Source organism: Odocoileus virginianus, chromosome 33 (genome assembly GCF_023699985.2).
Source record: "Odocoileus virginianus isolate 20LAN1187 ecotype Illinois chromosome 33, Ovbor_1.2, whole genome shotgun sequence".
Taxonomy (NCBI): Eukaryota; Metazoa; Chordata; class Mammalia; order Artiodactyla; family Cervidae; genus Odocoileus; species Odocoileus virginianus.
In genome coordinates this window covers 3,876,909-3,897,855 of record NC_069706.1, presented here as the reverse complement: position 1 = coordinate 3,897,855, position 20,947 = coordinate 3,876,909, and the positions used below count along the sequence as shown (strand labels likewise).

Below are 20,947 nucleotides of genomic sequence, written 5' to 3'. Positions count from 1 at the left end.
TACAAACACACCAGGGTCAGAATCATTCTCCTCGGGGAAGAATGAACAGTAGGGTTCCCGGGGTTCTGGACTCAGAGGGCTGGCAAGGGAGGCCCCCTGAGAACGGTCTCCTTGCTACACATCTCAGGCCACCTTGGACCCTCTCTCAGAGGAAGGCATTGTGGACTTCCCTGGTAGTCCAGTGGTAAAGAATCCACCTTGCAATACAAGGGACAGGGGTTCAATCCCTGGTCCGGGGTGATTCCACGTGCAGCACAACTACTGAGCCTGCACTCTAAAGCCTGTGCTCCACGAGAGAAGCCACGACCAGAGAGAATCCCTCACTCGCCACACCTAGAGAAAGCCCATGCGCAGCAACAAAGACCCAGCGCAGCCAAAAATAAGTAAAGGATTAAATTAACCAACAACAAAAAAGGAAGGCATTTCTCCACTGAGGACAGTGCTGCTTTAAGTAGAACTCGGCGTGGGGTCCAGCACCTGGTTTGAAGCCCAGCTCCACCTCCTCCCAGAGGAGAGGCAGGGCCGTCTTTTCTCTAAGCCAGTTTCATCACCTGGAAACTGGGCACAGACCAGATTGAGTATCTCATGCAGAGCCTGGTACATAGTAGGCACCTAGGATTTTTATTCTTCAGGCAACAGGACTCAAATGACATAGCTCAGGTTTTCAGGCACCAAAAACAACTCCCCCCAACCCCAGGCCCTTCTGAGCAGGGGGAGCCAGAGGAACTGGGGTCGGCCCCACCTCTGTGATGGGCAGAGGGATGCTGACTTTTTTTTTTTAATTATATGGAGGGAAAGGAGTGCGTGTGTCAGAACTGGTCAGGCTCAGTTTGGGTTTCTGCTCCCCTGGTGGCTCAGATGATAAAGCATCTGCCTGCAATGTGGGAGACCCACGTTCGATCCCTGGGTAGAGAAGATCCCCTGGAGAAGGGAATTACAACCCACTCCAGTACTCTTGCCTGGAAAATTCCATGGACAGAGGAGCCTGGTAGGTACAGTCCACGGGGTCACAAAGAGTCGGACACGACTGAACAACTTCACTTTCTTTCTGAGCCTCTGTCTCCTCATCTGTAAAATGGGCTGGTGGTAAGGATGTCATTAGATCACATCTCAGGCACACGGTGAGTCTCAATTCTGCTCCTCCAGCTGTGTGCTTTCTTCCATTTAATCCTCTAAACGGCATCCTCATTTGACAAATGAGGAAACTGGAGCCCAGAGAGGCTAAGTAACTTACCCGAGGTCACACAGTGCAAAACGGTAAACCTAGATTTGAATCCTAGGCTGGCCCAGCCCTACTCCCTCAGGAACCTCTTGCTTAGCAGTTTGGAAACAGCCCAGGGGTTGCAGACTTGCCGATGGCCCAAACAGCTCCAAGGAAGGGGAGCAGGGAGAGGAATGGGAGGCTGTGAGCTCAGTGCACGCGGCCAGCCCAGCGTCACCGACTTCCTGTCTTAACAGACCTCTTGTGGGAGGAACCCTGTCTGGAGACCCCAGATAACACAGGGGCTGAACCAAGCAGTAGACGTGCCCTTGGCCACAACTCCCCTTGACTGTGAGGAGGAAGGCACTTCTGTTCAAAAATGGTGCCACCCCCGTGCATGGGAGGACCCCAGAACCTAGGGAAGGCAGGAGGCTATGCCAGTGCCAGTTCAGAGTCTGACGCTGTCGGCCGGAGATTCCCTGGGGTTGTGAAGGCTGGCATTGGACACCACTGTTACCGTGACATTTACAGAGGGCTGACTGCACCTCTGTGTCCTCACTACATCCTGTTGGGATGGAGACTAGTATTCCCCCATTTTACAGATGAGCAAGTTGAGGCTCAAGAAGGCAGAGTGACCTGACTCTGACATCACAGGACCGGTAAGTGGAGGGGCTAGAGTGCAGGCCCCACTGACCCAGACCCCAGCCCTGAACTGCCTCGTCCTGCCTCTCAGAGGATGTTGGCTATGTTACAAACGTCAGTGGTTTGGGAATCCTGAGTCCTGATGAACCTCTGCCTCTGGCAGTTCGCAGGGTCTTACAGGACCGTCCCTGGGTGGAGACCAGTTCACACAGCTAGTTTCATCCTTGCCCAAGAGCCTCGGGCGCTGACCGCTGTCCCCACAGTGAGGCCTGAGCTTCTCCCTGCCAGCGAATGCATGGGGTGGCCTCCGCAGGGACACAGAAGGGGCAGCAGAAGGATTCGATTTCAGCTCTTCTGCCAAGTGGCTGGAGAGGGACCCTCATGCCTGCCCGCTCAGAAAGGAAGCTGGTCCAAGGCCCAGAACCCACCAGGACAGGGACAGAAGCTGGGGCAGGCAGAGACCAGTGGACACAGCCCGTGAGGTCTGCCACGGGCTGCCCGTCCTGCCAAAATCTACATCGGCACACTCAGCACGTGGACGGGGGAGCTTGGATTCCTCGCCGGACTCATCCATCTCTGGGCTGGGTAAACTTAGAGTATATGTATGACTGCATCAGGTCTTAGTTTCAGCGGGTGGGCTTAATTTCCCCAGATCATGTGGGATCTTAGTTCCCCAACCATGGATCAAACCCGCTTCCCCTGCCTTGGAAGGCAGATTCTTAACCGCTGAGCCGCCAGGGAAGTCCCAGGGCTGTGCGCTCAGTCCTACAATTGTGCCCAACTCTCTGTGACCCCATGGACTCTGGCCCGCCAGGTTCCTCTGTCCATGGGATTCTCCAGGCAAGAATCCTGGAGTGGGTTGCCATTTCCTCCTCCGGAGGATCTTCCCAACCCATGATGGAACCCAGGTCTCCTGCATTGCAGACAGATTCTTTAGCACCTAAGCCACCAGAACAGTCCCGTGTCTCTCTGAGGCTCAACTCTAAAGGGGAGTGTCGTGAAACCGCCCATGAGTGCTGGGTTGTGCCAGTTTCCTGTCTCACAGCCGCTGAAGGAAAAAGTCGTCGGCCCTGAATCCTTAATGCTCGTCACAATGCCTAGCACACAGTCAACACTCAGTAGACATTACACAATGAGTGAGTGAACGACAGCGTAGCTTAGCCACGAAGGGCATGGACTTCGGGCTTGGGTCCAAAGCTCCGCTCTGCCTCTGAACAGCTCTGTGACCTTGAACAACCCAAGCTCTCAGTTCTTCCTTCCTTCATTTGATAAAAGGAGAAAAAGAAAAGTGGTATAGCTTCCTGAGTGGACAGGGGAATAAAGGGAATCCGTTTCGGTACGCTGTTGAGAACAGGGCCTGGCGCACGGTTCGTTCTACAGAAGAATTTGTTCAATAAATTTAAATTTTAAAAAAGAGTGAGAGTCTATAAAATACAGAGAAACTATTTCTGCTAATCACTTGACAGCTGCTCCCTCCTCCCGTCCCTCCTTCCTTCCTGCTCTTCCTCATGAAAATTCAAAGGAAGCTGGAATGCTGCTTACTCCAAACCTTCCAGAGTAGGGAAAGAATACGCAAACCGCACCCACGTATTCTAGCCTGATACCTCACCTTTCCTTTCCTGCTGCAGGCTGGACTCAGACACTGAGCATGTGACCATTCCACAAAGTGTGCTTCTCAGGGGGACTTCCTCATCCACCCCCAGCCTCCCCTGCAAGCCTGGGAGACCCCAGGACCAAGGTATCAATCCTCTCAGCTCCCCGCTACTTTTAAAGAACTCTGGTGTGTCTCATAAAATGCACCCTTTTAAAGGTACAGTTCAGTGGATTTTATTAGAACATTCACAAAGTCGTGCAAACATCAGCACTGTCTAATACAAGAAAGTTTCATCACCCCCAGGAGAAACCCCACACCTGGACTTCCCTGGTGGCACAGTGGCTAGAAGTCGGCCTGCCAGCGCACAGGATGTGGGTTTGATCCCTGTTCGGGGAAGATTTCACAGGCCGTGGAGCGACCAAGCCTGAGCACCATAACGAATGTGCCCATGTGCTCCTGTAGCCCGTGCTCTGTAACGAGAGACGTCACCGCAAAGAGTAGCCTCCACTCGCTGCACCAAAAAAGGCCTCTGCACAGCAACAAAGACCTAGCACAACTGGAAAATAAGCTCATTAATTAAAAGCAAGAAACCCCACACCCGTCACAGTCACTCCCTACCCAGGCAACCACTAATCCACTTTTTTTTAAAGATCATTTTTTATGTAGACTATTTCGTTTTTCGAATTTGTCACAATATTGCTCCTGTTTCACATTTTGGTTTTTTGGCCATGAGGCATGTGGGATCTTGGGTCCCCAATCAGGGATGGACCCTCACCCCCTGCACTGGAAGGCAAAGTCCTAACCACCGGACCACCAGGGAAGTCCCCTAAATCTACTTCCTGTCTCTTTGGGTTTGCCTTTTCTGGACACTTCACGTGAATGGAATCATAAAATACATGACATTTTGTATCTGGCTTCTTTCACTGAGCATCAAGTTCTCGAGGTTCATCCATGTTGTAGCCTGTGTCTGCGCTTTATTCCTTTTCACGGCTGCATAATATTCCATTGTGTGGCACTCCCTGCTCTTGGCAGAGTTGCTCAGAGTTGCTGAAGGAACCATCAGACACCCGACGGCAGCAGTGTCATCTCAACTGATGAAGGGAAGCAGGCATGGGAGAATCAGGGTGACATCATCCTGAGTCTTTTGAAATGATCGCTGTATATAATCTACAGAAACAGCTATATCCAGATGGCCCTGTAGTCGAGCAATCTGCTGCTATTCCGGCTGAGGTCAGCTCAGGAGACAAAATGATGGAGACAGAGGATTAGAAGGGCCCTGCAGGGGGCAAGAGTGGGATGTGGAGAAGTAGCGGGAACAAAGCCCTGGGTTTAGAGCCTGCCCATGCTCCCTGCCAGCGGGGTGACCTCAACTTAACCTAAGACTCAGTCTCTTCAGGAAAAAAAAGAGGATGATGATGATACTGACAATGCTATCAACTTTGTAAGCATTGCTGAGAAGACTAAAGGGAGACACGGTATGTAAGGCAGGTAGCACAGTGCCAGACACGTTTCTCTTAAATGAGCAACGGTGAGCCAACAGGGACCCGATTTGATATTTGTACAACCATGTTCACAGCATCATTTATTCACAATAGCCAAAAAGTGGAGACAACCCAAATGTCCACTGACGAAGGAATGATTAAACAAACCATGGTCCAGCCCTATGGGGGGGGGGAATATTACGCAGCCATTAAAAAGAATGACATACTGACACAGGCTAAAACATGGATGAACCTTGAAAACATAATGCTCAGTGAAAGAAGCCAGTCACCAAAGAACAAATGCTATTTGATTACACTTATATGAGATTCCTAGAGTCGTCAGATTCATTGAGACAGAAAGTAGAACCATGTTTGCAGGGACCGGGGGAGGGGCAAATGGGGAGTTAGTGTTTAATGAGAACAGAGTTTCAGTTTGGGAGGATGAAAAAGTTGTGGCCATGATGGGTGCACAACAGTGTAACTGCACTTAATGCCACTGAACTGTACCCCTGAAAATGGTAAATTTTGTGTAATATATATTTTACCACAATTTTTAGGAAAAATAAGCCAGCTGATGGATGGTTTCCAGCCCTACCAGATCAGGATTTGCAATGGGGTTTCAGGTCCTTGTTTATTTGTTTATAGTCAGCATCTCTGTCTCTAGGTTTTTCCTTCCCCACTGGATTTCCCAGTGGCCTCATACGTACCACACCTGGGACCCTGTAGATAAGCAGCCAATATTTGCTGAAGGAGGCAGGGAAGGAAGGAAGGAGGGAGGGAGGGAAATGAGAAATGAAGGAAGGATGGCAGGAAGGAAGGGAGGGGCAGTCTCAGGGGAAGGAAACAGGAAGTTGGCCCATCCTCATAGATGCATACCTCGAAGAGGGTGAGCAGACCAGGCCCCCGTCTTGGCAAGATGTGGGCTTCTGTCCACACAGGCACGCTGAGGGAGGCGCACAGCCCAGAAGGTGACCTGTGCCTGAGCATCACTGTTTACCCTCCCCCCTCAGAGAGCGAGGTTCTGGAAGGGGCCAGTGTGCAGGCCAGTATGCACCTGAGTGGCCCCCCCGCCGCGTTCACACCAGCGGTGCCCCCACAGCTGTTGGTCAGTGCCTCAGCTCCCAGCAAGGTGCAGGGGAGCAGTTCGGTCTGTCTGCCCCAGGTTCCCCGTCCTGAGGCTGTGGTGTTAGCGGGACCTGGTGGCTATTCCTTCCTGCTGAGGGTGGGGCCTCCTCTTGGCTGGCGTCTCCAGCCCTGGGGAAGCATACAGCCCAGCCGCCCGGGCCCCCGGGCACTGCCCGAAAGCCTGCTGCAGCTTCTCAGCCACACGCAGGTCCCGGCGGGGCAGGGGACTCTCCTGCTCTGAACCTGCTCCCTGCCCGCGGACTTCCGGGATCAGCTGGTGCCTCTGATGGGGAGAGAGGGAGGTAGCGAGGCCAGCCCAGGGGGTCTCGACATGTAGCACTAGGTCAGCATGGTGATGGGAGGGAAACGCTGTTTTAGATTTTCCAAATGTCTCAGGAATGCACCTGGCCTTGGTCACTTCTGCTCCCTGCCCCATCCCCTACCAAACCCCCAGCCCGCCCTCTCACCTCCGGGATGAAAACCCCTCCTCCGACCCACTTTCCACACCTTCCCAAATCTCCCAACGTCCTTGAAGGGACGAACTGAACCCTGTGGGTTCACAGAAGCCCAACTAAGCCGCCTTCATTTCTTCAGAGAGACACGTTCTGTCCCAGCGGCCTTGGCACAGAGGGGCAGGCAGGCTCCCTCTCCACCCCTCACTGCAAAGTGTGGCTGATTTAAAAGGCCTCTGGCTGCTGACCAACGGGCCCTTCTCCGTGTTCCCGAGTGCATGCGTGCTCAGCCACGTCGTCAGTCATGTCCCACACTTTGCACCCCTATGGACCGTAGCCTTGTCCACGGAATTCTCCAGGCAAGAATACTGGACTGGGTTGCCATGTCCTCCCCCAGGGGATCTTCCTGACCCAGGGATAGAACCCATGTCTCCTGTGGCTCCTGCATTGCAGGTGGATTCTTTACCGCTGAGCCAGCGGGAAAGCCCTATTGTCTGTTCCTACAATGCCCTATTCTTTCTTCCCCGCTACAAATCTTGCTACCTGGTATTGCCTGGAATGACTCTCTCTCATACACACACACACACACACACACACACACACACACACACACACACACTACAAGCTCTGTGAGGGCAGGAAGGGATCCTGTCAAGAGAACCAAGTCAAGACAATGAGAACAAGACAGACAAGGTCTCCGTCTTTCTGAAGCCTAATGAAAAAGACCCATATAAACAAGCAAGCAAATTCCATGTAAACAAGTAGGCAAGCAAATTAACAGAATAATGATGCATTTCAGAAAAAGTGCTAAGAATGACACTGTTTTGTAGCCCTGGCACCTGGTACGATGCTTGGCATACTACAGAAACTCAATAAATATTTGTGGAATGCGTTCATGCATGAATTAATGCATGCATTCACAAATGAATGAGGGCCGAAAGCTGATCTCAGGACCCCCTGAAATCTGAAGATGACTTTGTAGTGGATCAGCTCCATTCTCCCAGCCCCAGTAGGAGCCGGTCAGGGCCCTGGAAGCAATCCAGGGTGGAAAATGTTGCTTCCCTTAATCTGTTAGCAACGGAATCAGATGACAGGCTCCAGGGAACTAATTTAAACACATTTAAATAAGGCCCCTGCTGCTTTATTAAAACTACATCCCTAACAATGATTTCAACTGCAACTGTCGTTGACCTGGGCTGCAAGGATCTACCTTCAGTAGCTACTCCTTATTAATAACCCATTTGCTAAATTACAGGCTGTTTATCAATACAAAAGTCCAGGTCTTTAATATTTTAACACAATTGCCACCGACAGCCCTCACCTCTATAACCCTTCCTCCTCAGGATCAGCCAGCCTATTGTCCAGGAAATTCTACTCCATGCCATCTTCCTTCTTAAGGTTTGCAGAATCTAAGATGACCTGAAGCCACAGGGCTTTGAACCCCACAGGGACACCTGGGCAGTGGACAGACAAGAGGCACACAGGTCACTTCTGAAGCCGTCCCAGCCACGGGCGCACAGATGTTTACTGAACATCAGAGTCAGAATCTGGAATGTCTGACTGTGTGCCCAGGCTATGGGGTCGTGCGTGCATGCGTGCTAAGTCGCCTCAGTCGTGTCTGACTCTGGGTGACCCTATGGACTGCAGCCTGCCAGGCTCCTCTGTCCATGGGATTCTCCAGGTCAAGAATACTGGGGTGGGTTGCCGTGCCCTCCTCTGGGGGTTTTCCCAACCCAGGGGTCGAACCCGGGTCTCTTTTGTCTCCTGCATTGGCAGGCGGGTTCTTTACTGCTAGTGCCACCTGGGAAGCCCCTCTGAAGAGCGGGGGACTTCATTACTTCCATTTCACAGGTGAGAACCCAGAGCCAGGGGCCAGCCTGGAGAATCTGACTCGTAACCTCCACCCATTCAGGAGAGCCCAGAGGAGCTGGAAATCATTCAGCACCGGCTATAGGCTGACCAGAGAGTGACCTTCAGAGCGCAGGTAACCGGAGTCCACCGTCCAAACCACAGCCTTTGTGTCCATACCAGGATCTCCACAAAGACCCCGCCCCACCTCCAGGGACCCCACATTCAAAGGGACCAGGGATTCTGCCAGCCTTGGATACTAGCTGCCTCCATTGTCTTAACTGTTTTCTTCTGCTTACCGAGAGAATACAAGCTCATTGTTCTGAACCCAATACAGAACGCTATCAAGAAAGGAAAAAGCAAAGGTCCCTGGAATTCCAAGCTTCAGAAACAGAATTCATGTCAAGGAATTTGGCCCAAATGGGAGAGAGACGCCCATTCATTGAATTAGTTATATTTTTTAAATGGAAGAGAAAAATAATTAAAAAAAAAATTAATGCTGGGTCTAGAAAGGTTACTTTAGTATTATTTTATAACCAATTCCACGAACACAGTCTCAGTGGTATGGTGGAATATCTTCAAAGGGACGTTTTGATTCTCAAGTCAGTTTTGTTAAACAGAAAAACCAAAAGGCCAGCTCGTCTGGTCACTCGGATGTGGTCAAAATAGCCAAGTTCATCCAAAACTTCCTCGGCATCTGACCCAAACTGAGGGCAAGTGTTTAGCTGAGAAACAAAGACCGACATTAAGTGCAGAAAACCCCTTTTGTGCCCACACAGCAAGCGAGTTATGTTGAGTTATGCAGCTATTTTGGGGACAATGATGTTTTGTAAACAGTTGGCAAAGTGGCTTTGTCCCATGTTGGGGTAGTTTGGGGCCATTTTGCCGAACAAGGACTGTATGGAGATAAGGTAACACAGCATTTGAAAAAAATACAAATGACAAATTGGCACAATACAGGTAATACATATCTGAAAACATCTATTTCCTGTTGTCCCACAAGTATTTATCCATCAGTACCTAAAGATTATTAACAGTTATGGGAATAACTGAGTCCTTCGGCCTGCATGTGTGGAACTCAAAGCTGATGAAATATGCTTCACGTACTCCACTAGTCTTTGTTTTTTGTTTTTGGCCACACTGGGTGTTAGTTGTGGCATATAGGATCTTCGTTGCTGGGATCTTGATATAGTCCCCCAATCGGGGATCAAACCCAGGCCCCCTGTATTAGGTGCACTGAGTTTTAACCCCTGGACACCAGAGAAGTTCTCCAATAGTCCTATTAATAGTCTTAAGTAGAAGTCCTCCAACAGTCCTATTAATAGTCTTAAGTGTTACATTAGTGGACATTTTTATGTTAAAATGCAATGACTGTACTTTTTTTTTTTTTTTTTAGAATCCTAAACATACTAAGGGTGGCTCAGTGCTAAAGAAGCTGCCTGCCAATGCAGCAGACGCAGATTCCATCCCTGGGCCGAGAAAATCCCCTGAAGAAGGCAATAGCAACCCACTTCAGTATTCTTGCTTGGAAAATCCCATGGACGGAGGAGCCTGGCAGGCTAGTCCATAGGATTACAGAAAAGTTGGACACCAACTTAGCGACTACAACAATAGCAACATGAGTCCTCAATTTAGAGACGGAAAGTGTAGGCTCAGAGAGGTTAAGTAACTTGCCCAAGGTCACCCAGCTTGTCGATAAAACCCCAGGCTTGCCCCTGCTACTTTCCTGACCTGGCATCATCCACACATAACCGCACAGCATGATTACTTTAATGATGCTTTTTAATCTTTTACGTGACTATAAACATATATGTAGGTAGATTCACAGAAGAGATGTGGGAGGACACACACAGGGCCTTCTATCCAACAATGCAAGTCGTTGGGTAAAAGGCTGGGATTAAGCAACCAAGAATGGGATGAGGAGGATGAGAGTGGATCCTGGTGTTTCTTACACTTTCACTATCATCACTGATAACACCATGCGGTATAATTACAGGAAGAGCCGCATTCAGTGAGCACCTACTACATGCCAGGTGCTGAGCCAAAGGCACCAGGCACTCTTTCATCGACTCTTCATCACAACCCCACAGCGTCACCCCTGATCTATGGAGTAGGGAAGCTCCAAGAGACAGAGTGATGGCATCAAGAAGGAAACCCACAGCGGCCCAACCCCAGCACTGGCCCCAGGGGCTCAGACTGCTGATCCAGGAGACCAAGGGTGCGAGAGCCAATTCTACATCACACAGCTCTTCTGAATCCCAATAAACAACTGCTCCCAGACCCTTCCTGCCCACATGTGCCCCCCTACCCCCTGGTCTCAGCTTCCTGGACGGGGAGGGGAGGGGGTGTGAGAGCAGACGGAGGACATGGAGGGTGTTGTGGTTAAACTCAAGGCTCTGGAGTCCCCCCATGTGGATCCCAGCCCAGCTCCACCTCTTCCCTCCGCCAAGCCTAAGACCATCCTTGTCCGAGTGTCAGTGTAATGGAGCAAAATGAGAATAATAAGAGCTATTGGGAATTAAACCAAACAACATATGTAAAGACTTAGCAAACCGTGGACAAATGGTTGCTATCATCATCTTCATTGTATATGTATCATTATTATTATTATTATTACGATCACTACACAAAAGACGGCAGCAGCTTGGTGATACCCTTTTTCTGTCAAAGGAGACTGAGATAACAGATAAGCTTCAACAAGGAAAACAAAGACCTTGTGCCTTGCTCAGTGCGCAAGGGTCCTAGAAGTTGTGGCAAAAGATTGGATGGCAGAGGGGTCCTGGTTAGAAGCTGGACCCATCCGGTCAGCGGAGTAGCTCATTAATTCCTTCTGATCTAGGGGTTTGAGGGTTTCCTTCTCCTTCCCATTATGGCTGACCTCTTGGGGCCCTCCAACTGTCACACAAGGGGCCCCGGGGTCAGGGGTCACTCACCACCATGACCAGCTCGAATGGGTGCTTGTAGACACGGACGGGAGACTGGTACTTCTGCACCATGTTCTCGAAGGACCAGCGGCAGGAGCCGGCCAGGCAGGAGTGGGCGCTGAGCCTGGGTGAGGGCGACTGGTGAGGGAGCAGCTCCCTCCAGCTGAAGCAGGAGCCCGGGCCTCAGCTCCCCCTGGCCAGGGGTAGGCCCACCACCCCTCTGGACCCACCCACACACCTCCCCAGCTCTCAAAGCAAGGGGGCCAATGTGAGCCCCAAGTTACTTCCAGTCAGACCCCCAACACTTGCCCCACCCATTACCCAATGCCCCAGACCACACTCGATCCTCAGGAGCAATCAGTACCCTCCAAACTTTCCTCCCTTCTCGTCCCTTCATGCTGGGGGCCCCGGTAAACCCCCATAAAGCCACCGAGCTGGAAACATCCCCACGATTCATTCGCCCACGCAACCCACAGAATCATTGCACTTGCGCTCGCATTTTCCTCCAAGATCCCCTAACGTACACACGTCTTCACCAGTACCTCTGCCACACAAGCACACACATGCACGACTCCCCTCCCACACGAGAGAGCCCTTGCACACGAACTCAACTTTGCACACACACCCAGCTCCACACGCACAGTTCCCTAGATGCGCACAGACGTTCACACACATGCACACACACAGATGCAAACGCACGCACGTAGGCACATCCAAGCTCCCCAAAAGCCCAACTCACCCTCGCCCTGGGAGTCTCCGGCGACGCAGACCCGGGGCTGAGCGAAGCTGAGTCCGCCGGAGTCCTCCGCGGCCGCCTGGCCCAGAGCGCAGCACCTAGGGCGGGGCGCAACCCAGACCCTGAAGTCCGAGCCAGCGATCGCTGATGCTGGGCGGTCGGGTCTTGCTCACTTTGCACCCTCCGGGTTGGTCTGGGAGGGGCCTGCTGGGCGGGAGCGCTCCAGGACCCAGGACAGCAAAGATCCCGGCCTGACCTGGCTCCACCCCCACCCCCACCCCACCCCACCCCCCGCCCGCGGCTCAGCCCCGGCCCCGCCCAGATTTACCTCAGGACAGGCCCCGCCCCGAACTGGCTCCACCCCATATTAGCTCCGCCCTTCATTTTACACATCTTTCTTTAACCGCGCCTTCACCTCGGCCCTGCCTCCAGACTGGCCACGCCTCATGAAGGCCCCGCCTCCACCGGGTCCCTCCCCTAAAGCACCCAGCCTCGGCGGTGGCTCAGCCCCGGGGAGACCCCGCCCCAAGGCTCTAACCCCAGTCTCGCTCTGCCCCCAGTCTAACCCCCCTTGCCCCTCCCAGCCAGGCTTGTCCCAGTTCAGTTCACGTTTGGCCAGTTCCCTAACGGGCAACCCTCTCCTCCTGGGCTCTGAGTCTAGTCCCTCCACTGGCCACACGCCAGAGCCCTCCTGACCCCGCTGGGGATCTTTCATTCACTTTGCCCGCTTTATAGAGCGCCTGCTGAGTGTCAGGATTTGCCAGGCGCTGGAGAGTCCTCAGTGAACAAAACAGGTAAAAAGTCCTTGCCCTCGTGGAGTTTACCTCTCAGTGAGAGGAGTGTGTGTGTGTGCATGCTAAGTCGCTTCAGTCGTGTCCAACTCTGCACTCCATGCACTGTAGCCCACCAGGCTCCTCTGTCCATGGGATTCTCCAGGCAAGAAGACTGGAATGGATTGCCGTTTTTCCTCCATCAGGGGATCTTCCTGACCCAGGGATCAAACCCGCGTCTCTTATGTCTCCTGCATTGGCAGGTGGGTTCTTTACTGCTACCGCCACCTGAGAGAGAGACATTAAATAAGACAAATACAATACTGTGTGTGATGGGGGGAAATGCCAACGTGAAAAAAATAACCAGGGAAGGGATTCAAGAAGCCAGCAGAGTGAGGGTACAATTTAATACACGGTGGACTGGTAGAGTGAAGTTTCCCCCATCATTCATTCTCATTTTAGCTCACACGCAAACCCTTCCAGCCTTTGCAGGATTCAGGAGACCCAGCATCCCTTCCATAGCTCTCCTTCTTGCTCTACCTCTCTGTTTGGCTTGGAGGAGCCAAGAGGCTGGCTCTAGACAATCACGTCTTCCGTGTATTCATTCACTTGACATGTGCTGAGCACCTATTGTGTGCCAGCCTGTGTGACTTTATCCATTTGCAAGAGGGAATCGGACAGGCTAGCCTGCTCTTGCATGACCCACAGTCCTGGGCAGGGAGAAGGTGTACTGGGAGACAGCACTCTATTTAGCAAATATATTGTTGCCCTTTGTGATAACCAGCCCCTAGCTTCCTTCCTAGCATATGTCACAGTCTGTAATCATCTTATTTACTTTTTCATTTTATCTCTTTGTAGCTCTGACCCAGGAGACTGTGAGCTCCACAAGGGCAGAGACCTTATCTGTTTTACTCATGTGCCTGGCCAGAGTCCATGGGATCTTACTGGGGACCTGGCACATTGGTGCCCAGTATGTTTTCTTGATTAGGGTTTTCAAGGATGGTGAAGCTGAAGCTCCAATCCTTTGACCACCTGATGCAAAGAGCCAACTCATTAGAAAAGACCCTAATGCTGGGAAACACTGAAGGCAGGAGGAGAAGGGGACGACAGAGGATGAGATGGTTGGATGGCATCACCGACTCGATGGGCATGCGTTTGAGCAAGCTCCGGGAGATGGTGAAGAACGAGGAATCCTAGTGGGCTGCAGTCCATGGGGTCTCGAGGAGTGGGACGCGACTGAGCTACTAAACAATCAAGAATGGAAAAGGAGCGCCCCGGGTCCCATGCCTGCCACAAGATGGCAGCACAGTCCATGGCTCCCGGCGTCGCCACGAAGGGGAATGGTCGGGGTGGGGGGAGATGGGAGCCCCGAGGTGCGCCGCGGTACCCAGAGTTCATCAGGAAAACCCCCACGCTCCTGGGCGTCTTGCAGGGCGCGTAGTGAGCATTCACTCTGTTGCCTGTTGTTACAGCATGATTGCCGTTAGCTGGCACAAAGTAAGCACAGAATGGGATGCTAAAGGATAAAGGATATCCTGGAAGGAAAAAGCAGAGCGATCGATTCCAAACTCTCCAGCTCCGAAGACTGCCCCCGACTCCCCAGCTGGGCGAAGGTTGAAATGCAGATTCCTGGGCACCGCTGGAAGAGCCTAGGAATTTGCTTGTTTAACAAACTCTCCAAGTGGTTCTTCAAAGTGGACAGGCCTGGCAGTGCTGGAGGTCATTCCCAGCTCTGGGATTCCAGGATGCTGAGGAATTGCGGGCCCTGAGGAGGGGGGTGGGGCGCTCATAAGTGGGGGAGGTCGGCTCTCAAGAGCTCCTCCCACATGGGGCGGGGGTGGCATGAGAGATGCAAGGAGTGGGAGCAAGAAAAGCCGGGAGGAGCAGAGGCGAGGCCCTGAGGCTGCGGGGAGGCTCCGGGACTCCTGGCTACAGTCAGCGCCGCCCCTGCCCACAATCCCTGAGGATGCCACTGCGGGGAGAGGGGTTGGGGGAAATGGGGTGTGACAGGTGTATGCGCACTGCTCAGAGTGGAAAATGGGGCCCAGAGGGGAAGGGAGAGCCTAACTCCCCGCTCCTCCAGCCAAGGCAAACGAATCAGTAACAGCACCACCTGCCACGTGCTTCTGTCACAGCACTGTTTCTCTATCCCTCATCCCTACGTTTATTGAGCACTTACTTGGCACAGTGCTGAATCAGGCAAGGGGCTTCCCTGGCGGCTCAGCGGTTTACAATCTGCCTGCAATGCAGGAGACGCAGGTTCCATCCCTGGGTCGAGAAGATCCCCTGGGGGAGGGCATGGCAATCCACTCCAGTCTTCTTGCCTGGAAAATCCCATGGACAGAGGAGCCTGGCGGGCTACAGTCCTTGGGGATCGCAAAGAGTCAGACAAGACTGAAGCAACTTAGGACTCGAGCAGGCACATACCAGGCATGGTTCTAAGGCTTTACAAACATTCAAACACTTAATCCTCAAAAATAGCCCCTGTAGTGATGAAAACGTTTTGGCACTCCACAGAGGCGGGGGTTGCACAACACTGTGAATGCTCTGAATGCCACTGAATTGTACACATTGAAATGGTTCATTTTATCTTTTATAACCACACCTACCCTGAATATTCATTGGAAGGACTGAAACTGAAGCTCCAATACTTTGGCCACCTGATGCGAAGACTCGACCCATTGGAAAAGACCCTGATGTTGGGAAAGACTGAAGGCAAAAGGAGAAGAGGGCGGCAGAGGATGAGATGGTTAGATAACATCACTGACTCAATGGACATGAATTTGAGCAAACTCCAGGAGATAGTGGAGGACAGAGGAGCCCGGAGTGCTTCAGTCCACGGAGTCACGTGGAACTACTGAACAACAACAACCAACTATACCTCAGTTAAAACAAACAGCCTTTTCAGGTCAAAACTCTTGTCAATCCTCATTTTAAAGACAAGGAAACTAAGGCACAGAAAGGTTGAGTAACTTGCCCTAGGTCACACAGCTAGCAAGGGAGTCAAACCCAGGACTTCTTCCCCCAGAGCTGCAGTGGATGTACCCAAAAGGTGTGATTTTCCCAGCCTGAGCTTCAGAGATATCCAGGCATCCTGGCCAGGACTGAAAGTGAAAGTGACGTCACTCAGTCATGTCTGACTCTGGGATCCCATGGACTGCAGCCTCCCAGGCTCCTCCGTCCATGGGATTTTCCAGGCAAGAATCTGGAATGGGTTGCCATTTCCTTCTCCAGGGGAATCTTCCTGACTCAGGGATTGAACCCAGGTCTCCTGCATTGCAGGCAGACGTTTTACCCTCTAAGCCACCTGAGGAGGTCCCAAAAGGATGGGCTGATCCAATGGGAACACTGGGGCATGAAGTCAGTCCCAGGGGCAGGACCTTTAGCCTCCACCTGCTGCTTCCTACTAACCCTGCGAGAATGATCGCGCCTATCTGCCTATTGTTGTGGCAGGTTTTGAAGACTCCAGGAACTACCTCACATCTTTGAATATCTCCCTGCAGTTGAGCGCGCATGTGTGTGTGTGGTGTGTGTGTGTGTGTGATAAGGTACACATAATGGGACTTCTGTGGTCATCCATCCAGTGGTCAAGACTCTGCACTTCCACTGCAGGGCTCAAGGTTCAACCCCTTGTCAGGGAACACGCCACATGCCTTGGCAAAAAAATAATAATAACATGAAATATTTAAAAGCAGAGACATTACTTTGCCAACAAAGGTCCGTCTAGTCAAGGCTATGGTTTTTCCAGTAGTCATGTATGGATGTGAGAGTTGGACAGTGAAGAAAGCTGAGCACCGAAGAATTGATGCTTTTGAACTGTGGTGTTGGAGAAGACTCGAGAGTCCCTTGGACTGCAAGAAGATCCAACCAGTCCATCCTAAAGGAGACCAGTCCTGGGTGTTCATTGGAAGGACTGATGCTGAAGCTGAAACTCCAATAGTTTGGCCACCTCATGCAAAGAGTTGACTCATTGGAAAAGACCCTAATGCTGGGAAGGATTGGGGGCAGGAGGAGAAGGGGACGACAGAGGATGAGATGGCTGGATGGCATCACCGACTCAATGGGCATGAGTCTGGGTAGACTCTGGGAGTTGGTGATGGACAAGGAGGCCCGGCGTGCTGCCATTCATGGGGTCGCAAAGAGTCGGACACGACTGAGCGACTGAACTGAACTGAACTGAATAACGTGAAAATTACAAGTTTTAGCCATTTTCTCTCTCTCTCTCTCTCTCCCTCTCTCTTTTTTTTCCTGACAAAGCCAGAGACTTTACTGGGGAGTGGCACTCAGCTGGAGAGCAGGAGGAGTAAGTTATTTTCAAGTGTACAACTCAGTGGCTTTTCATGCATTCACAGAGCTGTGCATCCATCACTGCTATCTAGTTTCAGAACATTTTTATCATCACAAAAGAAAACTGGTACCCATCAAAGCAGCCACTCCTTCCTACTCCCCTTCCCCCAGTCCTGGCAATCCTCAGTCTGCTTTCTGCATCACATCTCATTTGTCCAGGGGCTGCTTTTAATTCTGTTCCTTCCTCCTCCCCAGGGCTCAGAGACCTCCCAGACTGGGGAACCTCCAGAGCCATCAGGGTCATTGGCAAGGGTGGTCATGTACGGATGTGCAGGTTGTAGCCTGCACAACTCTGTGTGATTGTCCTAGTCACTGGGCAGCGTCGATGGAGCAGAGGCTGAATCTGGGGTCAGCAGGAGTTGAAGGAGGGGAATGAGGGGAGGGGAACCTGACCTAGAGGGCTGCATGGCCAGACCCCTCCCACCTCAACCCCCAGCCCACCCCCAAGTCCAGTCACTTCCATACAAACACTCTGGGATTCCAGCAGGCATTGAATGTGGAGTCGGGGTCCAAAGGTGAGCAAAAGAGCCCAGGAGCTCTCAGCGAGGAGGAGAGGAAGCAGAAGGGAAGGTAGGATGCCCTAGCAGAGTCGCAGGGCCCTTGAGAGGGGGCGGGGTAGCAGGGTGGTGAGCGGCGGGTGCTGGAGTCCAGACAGGCCTGTGTGCATGTTCTGGCCCTGTCACCTCCCAGTGTTCCGGCAGTACATGGGGCTGCAGTGTCCCCTCCTTTAAAATGGGGGTGATGTGGAAATATTTCAGCCTTCAAAAGGAAGGAAAGGCCCACGGATGAACCTTGAAGACATTGTGCTCAGTGGAAGAAGTTAGACAGAGAAGGACAAATATTGCACGATCCTACTTACATGTCGTCAGGTTCACAGGCACGGAACAGAGAGGGGTGGCTGCCAGAGGTGGGAGGGAGGCAGGGGCAGGGGGAAGGGGAGTTAATGTTTAACGGGTGCAGAGTTTCAGTTTTGCAAGATGAGAAATTCGAGGAAGTCGCGGAGGTATATAGCAGTGAGGGTTGCACAACAGTGTTGAGTGCACTTAATGCCACTGAACTGGTACTTAAAAATGGTTAAGGGACGTCCTTGGAGATCTAAGGCTTCTCCTTCCAGGGCAGGGGATGTGGGTTCAACCCCTGGTCAGGGAGCTAGAATCCCATGTGCCTAGTGGCCAAAAAGCCAAATCATAAAACAGAAGCGGTATTATAACAAACTCAATAAAGACTTTCAAAATAAAAACGGGGCTTCCCTGGTGGCTCTGTGGTAAAGAATCCTCCTGCCAGTACAGGAGACGTGGGTTCCATCCCTGATCCATGAAGATCCCACATGCCTCAAAGCAACTAAGCCAGTGCACCACAACTATTGAGCCTGAGCTCTAGAGCCCATGAGTTGCAACTACTGAAGCCCTTGTGCCCTAGAGCCTGTGCTCTGCAACAAGAAACCATCACGATGAGAAGCCACAATTAGGGAGTAACTTCCGCTCACTGCAACTAGAGAAAAGCCCACTCAGCAACGAAGATCCAGCACAGCCAAAAATAAGAAATAAATAAAAAGAATTTCAAAAAGACTTAAAATGGTCCACATCAAGAAAACCTCTAAAAACAGGATTAAAATGGTAAATTTCATGCTATGTGTATTTTATCACAATAATAATAACAATAAAAAAACTCATTGAAGAAGTCGGTAAAACAAAATAGTGCTAAATAGTGACAGCTTGGAGAGAGGGTCCATTTCCCACGAGACTCTGTTGAGAGGGTGGCGTTGAGATGGAAGGGGAACGAGACACCCACTCCCCTGCCCCTTTCCTTCCCACCTCCGTCATGACCTTCCTTTGGCCCAAAGTCATCTGGATGGTAGGGCAAAGTCCCCTGTGGGGCAGGGAAGAAGGGCCCCATGTGTGAATTCCCCACGGCCACTGTAACGGATCAGCACACTCTTAGTGGCTTTATTTATTTATTTTTTTTATCATTTGTCCATTTATTCATTAATATGTTGTCAAATTCAGTTTTCTATACACTATGGTGTTTATTCCATTTTCTTAGTGGCTTTAAAAAACAACACAAATGGGGACATCCCTGGTGGTCCAGTGGTGAAGAATCTAGATCCCACATGCATCGGGGCAGCTAAACCCATGAGTTCCCAATGCAGGGGGCCCCGGTTCGATCCCTAATCAGGGAACAAGATCTCACATGCTGCAACTAAGACCCGACACAGCCAAATAAATCAGTAAATATTAAACACACACAAATGTATTATCTCACCATTCTGGAAGCTGGAAGCTGAAATCAGTCACCCTGGGCTACAGTCAAGGTGTTGACCACCTTAGTGCCTTCTGAACGGTCTGAGAGGAGAATCTGTTTCCTTGCCTTTTCCAGCTTCTGGAGCCCGTGTTCCTTGGCTGGGGGCCACTTCCTCCTTCCTCAAACTTCATCGTTCCCATCTCTGCCTCAGTCAGGCATCCCATGGCCTTCTCTTCAGGCGTGTCTCTGTCTCCAGCCTCCCTCTGCCTGTCTCTTATAAAGACATCTGTCATCAGACGCAGTGCATATAGGCTATCGCCTCAGTCCTGTCTGACTCTTTGTGACCCTATGGACTTTAGCCCCACCCAGATTCCTTTGTCCATGGGATTCTCCCTCCTCCAGGGGGTCTTCCCGACCCAGGGATCAAACCCACGTCTCTTACGTCTCCTTCATCGGCCGGCAGGTTCTTTACCACTTGCTCCACCTGGTAAGCCCCATTGGATACAGTGAAATTGAAGTCACTCGGTCGTGTCCGACTGTTTGTGATCCCGTGGACTATATAGCCTACCACACTCCTCTGTCCATGGGATTTTGCAGTGAAAGTGAAAGTGGAAATGAAGTCGCTCAGTCGTGTCCGACTTTGCAACCCCATGGACTGTAGCCTGCCAGGTTCCTCCATCCATGGGATTTTCCAGGCAAGAATACTGGAGTGGGTTGCCATTTCCCACCCAAAATCCAGATGATCTCATCTTGAGATCCTTAATTTAATTACATCTGTAAAGACCCTTTTCTCAAATGAGCTCGCGTTCCCAGGTTGCAGTGGGATAGGACTTGGACTGGTCTTCTCTGGGGGTGCCACCAGCAGCCCACTGCAGGACCCCACCCTGGGTCGATGTGCTGTCCCTGGCATATGCTCTCCACCCACTTTCCTGCTCCTGTGCCCCAGGGTCCCTTCCAAAAGCCAAGTCCCTGAGCCCAAGCTCTATTTTCAAGGGGACCTGGGTAAGGATGTTCAGCAGATCAGATGTGACCTCTGCCCCCTCACTGGAGGAGGGGTGTAGGGACCAGCTGGGGGGGTGCAGAACTACAGTACAGGCAGTCGGAGGTCTAGGAGGGATGAGGGAGGCTGGCCCTCGATGCTGGAGCCCGCACTCCAATGCTAGGAGATCAGCTCAGGTGATGATTCTGCCTGCCACGCTGGGTCAGACTAAGGGGCTAGGGATGAACGGAAAGCTAAGCCATGGGTATGGAAAGCTAAGCTTGACCTCTTCAACAGACCCCAAGGGACCCCCAGCTCCATCCTGGAGGCCCTAACTGCCCCTGCCTTGGGGAGAAGCTATGGTTCCCGGTCATTGACTGCTCCCCCACCCCAATGTGACAGTCGCCAGCCACAGGCAGCTATTTAATTTCATGAAACGGATATGAACATGTCATATATTTATGTAAATAAAAAATGTAAACAGCAAAATTAAACACGCAGTTGCACGAGCCACATTCCAAGTGCTCAACAGCTACGTGAGGCTCGTGCTGAGAGGACAGACTATTCCAGCACTTGCAGGAAGCTCCTTTGGCAAGGGCCGCTCCAA

The 20,947-nt window shown here is 51.6% G+C and overlaps 1 protein-coding gene across 3 annotated transcripts in view; it reads right to left on the bottom strand.

The window, feature by feature from the left end:
- The window catches only part of SEC14L5 (SEC14 like lipid binding 5), a 42,190-nt gene extending 24,156 nt beyond the window's left edge, over positions 1-18,034 (bottom strand). For 2 of the 3 annotated variants that reach the window (XM_070461039.1, XM_070461037.1), the window contains exons 1-2: positions 12,007-12,254; positions 11,277-11,391 (exon numbers count right to left, since the gene is read on the bottom strand). In XM_070461039.1, the coding sequence (XP_070317140.1) occupies positions 11,277-11,339 (63 nt within the window). In that variant the 5' untranslated portion in view covers positions 11,340-11,391; positions 12,007-12,254. Of the gene's footprint in view, positions 1-11,276; positions 11,392-12,006; positions 12,255-12,827; positions 13,062-17,979 lie in introns of those variants that run through there. The other variant, XM_070461038.1, reaches the window with a different exon arrangement.
- Between the last annotated feature and the right edge of the window lie 2,913 nt (positions 18,035-20,947).